This window comes from Brachypodium distachyon, chromosome 2 (genome assembly GCF_000005505.3).
Source record: "Brachypodium distachyon strain Bd21 chromosome 2, Brachypodium_distachyon_v3.0, whole genome shotgun sequence".
Taxonomy (NCBI): Eukaryota; Viridiplantae; Streptophyta; class Magnoliopsida; order Poales; family Poaceae; genus Brachypodium; species Brachypodium distachyon.
The window spans coordinates 34,364,841-34,376,536 of record NC_016132.3 but is presented as its reverse complement, the minus strand read 5'-3'; the positions used below and the strand labels follow the sequence as shown (position 1 = coordinate 34,376,536).

At 47.3% G+C, this 11,696-nt stretch overlaps 1 protein-coding gene across 1 annotated transcript; it reads left to right on the top strand.

Moving 5' to 3' along the window:
• Nucleotides 1-2,251: 2,251 nt before the first annotated feature.
• On the top strand, nt 2,252-3,216 carry LOC100827674. The gene has a single exon (XM_003568805.4). The coding sequence runs from the start codon at nt 2,502-2,504 to the stop codon at nt 2,988-2,990; it is 489 nt and encodes a 162-aa protein (XP_003568853.1). The 5' UTR covers nt 2,252-2,501; the 3' UTR covers nt 2,991-3,216.
• The last annotated feature ends 8,480 nt before the right edge of the window (nt 3,217-11,696 follow it).

Sequence of the window (11,696 nt, the reverse complement as noted above, 5' to 3'; positions counted from 1 at the left end):
ACTGACTGGGACGATCGATCAGAGTTGCTACTATTAGCTAAGCTTATAATAGTGCAATTGATTAATTAACCAGCTAGCCATGCATGCAACCGCTGAATATCTCGTGGCGATCCTGCGACGACTGGGATCGATGTGACCGGCCCTGTGAATCTGTATCAGACTCAATCCCTGCCGGATTTGGCGCTGAGATGTCATTGTGTCTCGGTCATTGCAGCAGAGAGGCAATCATGCTTTGCATTCTGTCATACTCCGTATCTTTTTACTCTGGGCCGGCTGAAATTATTTAAGCAAGAGCGAAATGCACTAACGGTCTCGGTATTTTTGGGCGCACGTACATTTGGCGGCTAGTGGCTGTTACTCCCTCCGTTTTAATGCACTAACGGTCTCGTTATTTTTGGGCGCACGTACATTTGGCGGCTAGTGGCTGTTACTCCCTCCGTTTTTAAATACTTGTCGCTGTTTTAGCGCAAGTAGAGTGAATAGATGATTTGAAGCTGTATCTCGGAGCAAAATGCTAGCGGAGTACTACATTGGCTAGTGTCTCTGATTAAGCTAAAAATTGTGTAGGGCAGTTGAGTCCTGGAAACCAGATGACACGGTACTACTGGTTTGAAAGCTAGCTGGTCATGACTCATGACAAGTGGACGCCATGTAGTAGTGTTTTACTCGTAACAACAACAAAAACAAAAATCAAGTGCACACGTATACGAAGGAATCCAACCCAGCTCGAATTAAGCAAATGATGATTGATTAGTTTGCCCGTGCAATATCTAGCTAGCCTAAGCCAGGTAATAACGTAATAAGTGTACGTGCATCACGCACGTACGGTTGCACCTAATGCCCCTAGCTTAGCTTCTAGCTGATGCATTGACCAGATTACAACGACTGCAAAAATGACAGATATACATAGTTGTTGATCTTACGACGAACAACAACTTGCTGGCAGTACGTACAGCGCACGCGTGGTGGCGCCCGTGCATATACAACATCTCCCGGGCTTAATTATGGCCGTAGAACTAATTGAGATCTAATCGATTATCATGTAGGAGTACTACCACGTACATAATGCATAAGTTTGAAAAGTGAGTTAGTTTCCAGTACTTTATTATGGAATGATTGTTCGGGTGTAATGATGAGGATATCGATCTTCATCTGCTCTTTCTTTATAGAAAAAATTAGGAAGGATTTGTGTGCTGGCCATAAGAAGAAGAAAACTGGTCACCGAATGGTTAAGAATGTCTAGTAAAAATAAATGATGCATGGTCTAATGGGAGCCGGGCAATAGGAGCTACTTGGCTGATATTTGTGGTTTGAAGGGGTTGATTATACAAAGAAAATATCTGGTGGAAATGACCTTATGAAAACCACTTAGAAATCATGTTAAGTTTCTATTTATTTATTTTTAAAAACATTGCATCAATGGAGCGGGCTAGCTAGTTTATGGTCAATCCTTTGGAAATACTCCCTCCGATCCTAAATTCTTGTCTCAAATTTGCCCAAATATGAATACATGTAATATTTCGACAACAATTTAGGATCGGAGTGAGTAGTTACTTTCAAGGAGCCGTTGCACGTACGTTCTGGGGCTGCCCTTTTAATTATAACATTAGCTGCACAAGATGTTATCTACAATGTTATGAAATTCCAAATCCAAATTTTATCTACATATTGATGCAAATCCACAGTAGTTCCACGTACGATATAGAAGTGTTTTTTAGTCTTCCACTACATACTGATGCAAAAAGTAATGATGGAAGTTGCACACTGAAAACTGTGTAGAGTGAATTTAATCTAATTTTAAATGAAGAAAGTAGTTTTAGTTTTGTTCATTGTTTCTTTTCTACATTTTGTGGGGATCTCATTTCCCTTAAAAAAAAGACTATACGAAACCCATACGGCCATTTTCCCAAAAATCAATACACTGGCTGGTCTACCTACACATGCATGTAGTGCACCATTCATTGTGCACAACCAAAACACAGCAAAGCAGCGTGGACATGAATGTGCTGTGGGAATAATTGAGGCAAGACGAGAGTGATCAACTGATCATAGCCAGAAACCTAAACAAATTGCTCCCATAAATTCTACTACTGAACATGCATGGGTGCTACTAGTTCTACTACTGCTCTTGTCCTTTGATGAGTACTTTAGATAAGGTTAGCAACCACATGATACCATCTTTTGATACCCCCTTGCCCCTAAAATACTTCCACACCAAACTATACACATCAATAATCACTTTATCTTATTTCTCCTTTCCTCCTTTCCCTCTTTTGCCCTCCAAGCAATGCCAATGCAAGGCCATGACAAAAATAAAAAATAAAAAATGCAAACATGTTGCAGCCCCTGGCTACATGTAGGAAGACTACTATATAAGCATTGGTCACCCTACATTGTGAAAGAGAGAATAGGATCCTCAAACAGAGGTGGCAAGGCAATCAATCAACAAGCTCTGTCTCAAGCTAAAGAAGAGAGAAGGGGATCAGATTCTTCTTGTAAACATGGGCAACAGCTTGCGGTGCTGCCTGGCTTGCGTCCTCCCCTGCGGCGCGCTGGACCTGATCCGGATCGTCCACCTCAGCGGCCGGGTCGAGGAGTACGGCCGCCCCGTGGCCGCCGGCGAGATCCTCGCCGCGAACCCGAACCACGTGCTGAGCAAGCCGTGCTCGCAGGGCGGCGGCGGCGGCGTGCGGCGGATCCTCATCGTCTCCCCTGAGTCCGAGCTCGAGCGCGGCGAGATTTACTTCCTCATCCCTGCCTCCTCCGTGCCGGAGCGGAAGAAGAAGAGTGGCGGCGGCAGCTCGCCCGGCCCCGCCGCCGCTGCAGGATGCCAGAAGAAGGCGCCTGCGGAGAAATCCAGCAGCCATGTGAAGAGCAAGGCGGCGTGCGAAGTGGCGGAGAAGAGGTCGATGCACCGGCGGCGGGTGAGCAGCGGCAGCCGGGCCGCCGTGTGGAGGCCGCACCTCGAGTGCATTGTAGAGGGCACTTGACCCAGTGGATTATTAATTGATTTTTCTTTTTTCTTTTCCTTTTTCTTTTTTTGCATGGGTGTCATTTTCTCTCTTGTGTGATGTGTATGCTTTTTTTGCAATCCTTTTTGTAACTGTACATCCATGTAATGTTTACCCCTTCCTGCATATATAAGATGGGCATGAAGAGGGAGGGTTGTGAATTCTTTCTTGTTCTAATTACTGTCTTTTTGTCTTTCTCCTTGAACTATGATTGTTGTTTCTTTCTACATTTTTTTATGCGAATTTGATTGGCTCGAGGCAGAAAAGAACAGATGAAGAAGGGCATGACCTTATTTACTTTCTTTGAAAACAAAGGAAAACTAGTGCCAACTTGTGTGTATGGATCGACTTGTGATCTTTAATTTGCTCATCCCTCCATGGTCAAACCAAGTGATAATGTCAATCAATCCCAGTGCATGCTTCCATCAATCCATGGAGCCAACCACAAGTCTGCTCTCTTCTCACATAGGGGATTAGTTTAAAAAATGAAGCCTTAATAAGTTAGTCTTAATTTCCCATCATGCCTTTGTTTCTAATCATCATTTGCTAACTAATAGTGGGAGACATACATCATTAGATCATGCATGATTGATGGGTTTTTTCTAACCTTTTTTATGGTAGTTGACAAAAAGACACCCTAGCAGGCAGCATTTTAAAGTAAAGCCAGCTATTGGGGCATAGTTTAGCGTTTATTCTAGCTTTGTAATTGATGCTCTCCCCTTGAAACCATGCCTTCTGTACCCGTACTACTCAATGCAGCCATCCACAAATGCATTTGATTGATACCCTCGAATTAAGCACCCAACTGGAGAACAGCTACAGACTAACTAAGTATGCAAAGAAAAAATGTCAATGACCAATCTTGTGAGAAGACATGTTTTTCTTCTTACTTTCTTTAGTATAAATATCAGGTAATTAACATTTATGAACATACGGTAATTCAAGCAGCAACCTGAGAATGTGTACTAAAAGCATTCTATTTCCCATTTCAGAGTTGCTTTGCTTATTCTCTGGAAGAATTTTGCACTTTGGGCGTCAATGTCATCCAATATTCCCAATTAATATTGTGACTCTTGAATCTCGTTGCAAATATATGCTTATCTGATAAAAGAAATTCTGAGAATCTCTTCAGGAATAACAGTGGTACCTGTCCATCAATTTGCCAATGCAGCAAAATCACTTCAGAAAAGGCAGAAAGCCACAGTTGTTCAATTGTCACAGTAGAGTGGTCTTCTCATACCAATCACCAGCAACAATAATTGGTGCTGTGATTGGAGAGGGAATCAATCCTGCGCAGAAAACTAGAAGCCTCCCCACCCTTGCCCTGACATGATCGATACAAGACACTCCTATCCCATACAATATATACATAGACTGTCCCTAAGACATGAAAGCTTCCAGTATTTCTACTCTCAACAGAAGAAGAATCCCTTCACATAATCAGAAATGAGCTAATTGATGCATCTAGCTACAAAGTTTCTATGGTTGTTAATTTCAGTGTTGTAATTGATGTTTCTGAATTCAAAGGTGCAAAAACTATTAATTTTCAGTACAAATGCATGCACATTGTGCAGAGACATGGTAAATTTACCCAGTATATAGCTGAGTCTGACAAATCAAAACATTTCAATTTTGAGAGCATTAGGCAGGATCTCATTTGTATATATTCCCCAATTTTCAGAGCATTAGGAAGGATCTCATTTTTATATATTCCCTTCAGTGGTGCATGCATCAGTAGTAGTAAATGGAAGAGAACTCTTGCTGTCTTGCATATTTTGTTTGCTTCTACAGCTCATGCAAACTTTGATCTGAATATTGAATAGGCTTGCGTGAGCTCTTGGATCAGGTACCACCACAAGAAGCTATACACACATCGTTCGAGCAAAGAAAACAAATGCCCATACACACATGCTGCTGCACGAATTAAGGTGTGCGGACCAAATCATGCACAGATTCCCATGCTGCCCTGATTTCTTCGTGCTTTTTTACTTCCAAAAGACAGCTAAGTTGGAGGAGCTAATGATGATTAACTTGGGGTTTCAGTATTAGTCAATGATTGGCTTGGCCCTGCTAGCAGCAAGAGATTGAGTAGAAGGAGGAGAAAGATCAGAACATAGGTATTTTTGCAGATTAAGAGTTTTTTTTGTTCATTTTTATGGTTCATGATTGCCGGGTTAGGATGGTAGTTAGAGACTTAGAATACTGCGGTTTTGTAGTATTGGTACTTTGTTGAATTGTACTGCATGTATAGGGATACTATGTAGAAATTGTTGTTATGCCTGTCTGTTTCCATTCATTGGCAAAGAACAGGACCTTGAGGTGACAGAAATAAACATGGATGGAGTATATTTCTTGGAACTTAATCAGCCAAAAGCTGTGCAGATTATTTTTATTTTCTGTTGTTTGGTTGTCATTTGCTATGTAAGATATCTTTCATGATATTATTTTTTGAATTTAAATCTGTTTTTTTTGCCTTGTCGCTAATAGTTTTTTGCGTAGTAAAAGGGCATGTTTTTTGAACTTTAGACTTCCGAGTTTATTTCAGTGTTCATTATAAGCTTCTCTGTCGGGAGGATGAACCCAAGTAGGGTCATGACGACACACTTTAGCCGAGATGGCGAAGTCAAAGCCGGTATGTGCATCTATGCCGGCATCCTTAAGCCAAGCTAATACTAAGCCGGCATACCAAGTGTATGCCGGCATGACTATCTTGTCTTATGTGATTGCAGGATAAGGACGAGTACTCTGATCTCGGCCAGCGCCGAGATGTCTCAACGGTCTTATCCTCATCGCATGGCACAAAGTAAAGCAGCGCTATCTTCATCACGGGAAAGCAGTCGTTGCTTACGTTGCGGTGCCAGGCGACTGCGCAAAGAAGCACCGAAAGAGAATCAGTGACGGAAGCCGGCAGGTGGCTGCTGTACTTGTTGCAGGACGCCAGGAAAAGTAAAGTTGTCTTGTCCCCTGCGGTGCCACCCGGAGGGAACCAAGGCGCGTGCCCGGCAGAGCCCATAGAAGATAACGTTAATCCTTGACCTGCATGTCAGTGTGACATGGGCGGTCCATAAATAGGAGCGCTACACCTCCCTGGAGAGGGATGTTTCACTGAGACATCTAGGGTTTTCCCCTTCTTCTTCTTCTTCTTTTTCTTCTTCTTCTTCTTCTTCTTCTTCTTCTTCTTCTAAACTGCTCAAGGAGCACCATTGTAGATCTTGCTATCTCGGCTTATACAACAAAAAAAGAGTAGGAGTCTTACCTCTACAAGAGGGCTCCGAACCTGGGTAAATCTGTGTGTGCTTGTGTGTTTGTGCGTGTTTCTCTTCACGTCCTCCCTCCTCCGGTTCCTCCTTTGTCCATCGGTCCCAACAAGAGCCATCCTATGGCATCTGCCGTGACACCACCACGACAGTTGGCGCCCACCGTGGGGCCAGTAGCGGCACTGGCTGGAGTTTTCATCCGGAAGGGAAGTTTTCTCGCCACCGGAGAGCGTGTGGTCTCCGATTTGGTCCAGAGATTCAGCTCTCTGGGCTTCATCGACAACAACGCAGGCTGCTTCAATAACTCGCCGCTTCCCTGCGCGGGCCGCTTCATCAACTTCGGCATGCATGAGGTTTATGTCGCTACTGACAGTCCTTGCAGGTACCCTAAGCAGGTGGTGGTGGCCGAAGACCCCCCCCACCCCCCCGCCGTCTGCACGGTTCGCTCCCGGCATGTAGCCCCGCTGGCCGTGTGGAGGTCATAGTGACGGCTCACAGCGTCGATGCTGGCAAGGGCACTGCCGAGAGTGGCGCAGTCCCAAGCAAATCCGGGAGAACGACAAAGTTCCCCTTGGAGAAGCCAGATAATGTCGCTACTCAAGCCAGCACGTCGGCTCTGCCGCCAAAGCCGACTCAGCTCCAGGCCGCCATCGAACGGCTGACCGCACCGGTGGCGTCAAACGCTAACCCGGCCCAGCTGCAGGTGGAGTTGGAGCGCCAAAAACTGCTGAAGGAAGCTGTTGATGTGGCTCGCGCTCAGCAAGAACTTGATATTTCGCTCCGTGAGTATAACAAAGCCCATGGTCTCAATTTACCGCATTGACTAACCCTAGCCGAGTTGGGGAAGTGTGTAACCGTGGCAGGAACTTGAACGTTGAGATCGCTAGAGATGGCGGGGGGTGCCCGCGGTGTAGGCAAGTTTTGCATCGGCATTGAAGCCGAAATACAACACCCCTGTCAAGAATCTCAGGGCCGCTGAAGCTGCGGCCAAAGAGTTGCCGAATCTCACGGGAGAGGCACTCCGGTTGCAGCAGTTGCACGTGAAGGAGTTGCTCCGCACAGCTAACGAGCAGAATGAGGCATACATGAGATTGCACGGCAAGCCCGGTGCATCTCAAGTCATTCACTCGGCAGCGGGCGCTGATGACCGGGCTGACAAGCAAGCGTCCTCGCCCGGTGGCAAACGAGACAAGAGTGTCAACTCAGACCGAGATAAGTGCCTAGAGCATTATGACCCCGCTCTGGCCGAGAAGCAAATGGTCAGGAGAGTTGAAGACAGCCAGAGTGGTCTGCGTCTCGGCAACAATCGCCGAGATCAGCAAGAGCGTCACTCGGCTGGTCATGGACACCAACCTCGGGGCTGGCACCCAATACTGCTGCAGGTCAGCAGGGTGTCGGGCGCAACCCCCTGTATCGAGGTGAAGATCGCCGGCAAGATCATTACGATGACAGGTACTCGGCCATGGGGATGAAGGTTATCTCAGGCGAGAGCGTGATAATCTCGGCCCGCTCGGAGCCTGAGTTGGGAACAGATAAGTATCGCCGCTGGATGCCTGACATCGGCTTGACAGGATATATCTGTCGGAACTTTTGGAAGAACAAGGCCCTCCGGGACCGCGTTATTTCGCGCACCAGATCATGAGGGAGACACCAGCCCAGAGTTTCCAGCTGCCAGGGGTACGAGAACATATGACGGCAGTACTAAGCCGGAAGATTGGCTGGAACACTATGTCACTGCGGTGCATGTGGCAGGCGGCAACCGCAGATGAGCGGTACGTTATGTACCCCAGATACTGGTAGGGCCGGCAAGGATATGGCTAAAGAATTTGCCGGAAGGCAGCATAAATTGCTGGATAGATTTTGAGGAAGCTTTCGTCAGCAATTTCACAAGTACTTACAAGAGGTCAAATAGCCCTCAGCAGTTGTCCATGTGCAAGCAAAGAGACAACGAGACTGACGGGGATTACCTGACAAGATGGAACAACCTCCGCAATTCCTGTGAAGGAATAGTGGAGTCGCAGGCCATAGCGTGGTTTGCTCAAGGATGCCGGCATGGCAGCATGTTATGGCAAAAGTTGCAAAGAGAAATGCCGGCAACTTTGTCTGAGATGATCAAGATCGCCAACATGTATGCGCTCGGTGAACCGACTCAGCCATCGCTGATGCCGGCAGAGCCGCAAAGGGAGCAGCCGACATACAATCATGTCGGGGCATTCCGGAGGAACGATCATCAAGACCACCGCAACAAGAGAAGGGACGACAGGCCGGATTACCGGTATGGGCCAGCCCATGTCGCTGCTATTCAGGATCAACCTGATGCCGGCTCTAACCAGCGTCAGAAGACCGGAAATCAGCAGTGGGTCAAGAAGGAAGAGCAAAAGAAGCCCCGGCAAGATAAGCAGAAGTATATGTTTGAGGTGATGCTGGATCAGCCTTGTCGTTTTCACACGACTAATCCCAGCAAACCGGCAAATCATACAACCCGGCAATGCAGTTGGATGCAGCGGGCCGAGAAGGGTGAGACAAATCGGTTGCCCCCTGCTCCACCGCTCACAGGCGCTAATGCTCAGATCCAGGGACTCCCTCCGGCAAACAATGCTGTCAATCAGGTGGAAGACCAGGGTATCCCGCAATATGCCGGAAGAAATGAGTACAAGGAGCATCACCAGAACTACATGATCTTCATCACGGAGCCGACTAACAAGCAGAGTCAGCGCATGCGAGAGATGGAAGTCAATGCTGTGATGCCGACAGTTCCGAAGTTTATGTACTGGTCGGAACAAGAGCTCAACTGGAACCGGACAGATCATCCCAAGGTCATGCCAAATCCTGGTGGATATGCTCTGGTGGTTGACCCGACGCTCATCGGGCCCGACATTAACGCCAAATTCACTCGGGTTTTCATTGATAACGGGAGCAGGATAAATGTCATGTACCGGGACACGATGCTCAAGCTCGGCATTACTGATAACATGCTTGAGCCTAGCCGGACTACCTTTCATGGTATTGTGCCGGAAGTGTCTTCTGCCCCAGTAGGCAAGATCCGAGTTGACGTCTTATTCGGCACCAGGGAGAACTGTCGGACCGAGGACCTGGTATTCGAAGTGGTAGACCTTAGCGGTCTGTACCACGCGCTACTCGACAGACCGGCATTGGCCAAATTCATGGCGACTACCCACATAGGCTATCTGAAGATGAAGATGCCGGGGCCAAATGGTACCATAACCATTACTGGCAACTACAAGCGTTCGATGGAGTGCGCGGCGGCAGGGTCTGCTTTGGCCGAGTCACTAGTCATCGCTGGCGAGAAGAAAAATTTACAAGAAGCTGTTGCGTTGGCCCAGGCGGCACAGATTGGCCTGCCGGCTATGACCAATCCCCATGGAAGTGTGGCTTTTCAGGCTGCCAAGGAGACGAAGAAGATACATGTCGACAGTGAGTTCCCGGACCGCACCGTCATCATTGGTGCCGGCCTAGGTGCAAAATAGGAAGGCGAGCTCACCAGCTTCCTCTGTGAGCATCGGGACATCTTCGCATGGTCAAATCAGGACCTGCCGAGTGTGCCGAGGGAGCTGGCTGAGCACTCATTACATGTCAAACCAGACGCAAGACCGGTGAAGCAGCCCCTTCGACGCTTCATTGACGACAGAAGGAAAATCATATCGGAAGAGATATCCCGGCTTCTAGCTGCCGGCTTTATCATGGAAGTATTGCATCCCGACTGGCTGGCAAACCCGGTCATGGTTGAGAAGAAGAAAGACGACCCAACTGCTGCCAAGGTGTGGCGCATGTGTATCGACTACACCAGCCTGAACAAGGCATGTCCCAAAGATCCTTTTCCGTTACCTCGGATCGATCAAGTGATCGACTCCACTGCCGGGTGTGAGTTGCTGTCTTTTGTAGACGCGTACTCTGGTTTTCGCCAGATACCTCTGAACTCTAATGATCAAATAAAGACATCATTTATCACCCCATTTGAGGCTTATTGCTATCGCACTATGCCATTTGGTTTAAGAAATGTAGGAGCTACTTATCAAAGATGCATGCAGAAATGCTTGCACGATTAACTCGGCAAAAAATGTGCAGGTATATGTCGACGATGTTGTCATAAAAACCAAAGAAAGTGCCACGCTGCTGGTTGATATCTGGAAAACATTCGCAAATCTGAGAAGATTCCGAATGAAGCTAAACCCGGCCAAATGCACATTCGGTGTGCCGGCAGGGAAGCTCCTTGGGTTCCTAGTATCGAGCCGAGGTATAGAAACGAACCATGTGAAAATTGCCGCCATAGAGAGAATGAAGCTGCTGAAATGTCTCAAAGATGTGCAGAAATTCACTGCATGCCTAGCATCGCGAAGCCGTTTCGTTAGTCGGCTGGGTGAAAAGGCTATGCCCTTATACCAGCTGATGAAAAAGACCGACAAATTTGTGTGGACGCAACAGGCAGAAGTAGCCTTTCAAGAGCTAAAGAAGATGATTGCTACGGCGCCGATATTAGCCTCGCCGATGGAGAAAGAGCTGATGTTATTGTACATAGTAGCAACAAACCGAGTCGTTAGCGCAGTCATAGTGGTGGAAAGAGATGAAGACGGCAAGTCGGTGCAGAGGCCGGAATACTACCTGAGTGAGGTTTTATCATCGTCTAAGCAGAATTATCCTCATTACCAGAAGATGGCATACGGCGTTTATATGGCGGCAAAGAAGCTGAAGTATTATTTTGATGCGCATCAGATCCGGGTCATATGTGAGGCGCCCATCTCGGAAATCATGAGCAATAAAGACACAAGCGGCCGGATCGCAAAATGGGCTATTGAGTTAGCACCCTACACGCTGCAGTACGACAGACGGGATGCCGTCAAATCTCAGGCTCTGGCAAATTTCCTGGTAGACTGGGCCGAGATGGAATATGAGCCACTGCCACCTGAAACTAGCTACTGGAAGATGCATTTTGACGGCTCCAAAATGAAAAGTGGGCTTGGTGCCGGTATAGTCTTAACTTCGCCTAAGCACGACCAACTTAAATATGTGCTGCAAATTCATTTTGCGGCATCCAACAATGTCACCGAGTATGAGGCACTTGTGCACGGACTAAAGATGGCAAAAGAGATTGGAGTTCGTCGGATTCAATGCTTTGGCGACTTGGACTTGGTAGTCCAGCAAGCTTCCGGCAATTGGGATGCATTGGATGCCAATATGGCACTCTACCGTTTTCATGTTTACAAGATCAGTGGTCACTTCGAAGGGTGCAAATTCCATCATATACCGCGGGTGGAGAATGAGGCAGCCGACACGCTGTTGAAGCCCTCACCAGAATCAGAGTCGATCTTTATCCCGGCAAACTGAGAAGCTAACATCACCCCAATAGACATTGACAGTGGCAGCGGTTCCGGTAACCCGGGGACTGAGCGCCCTAACTCGACGAAAGCAA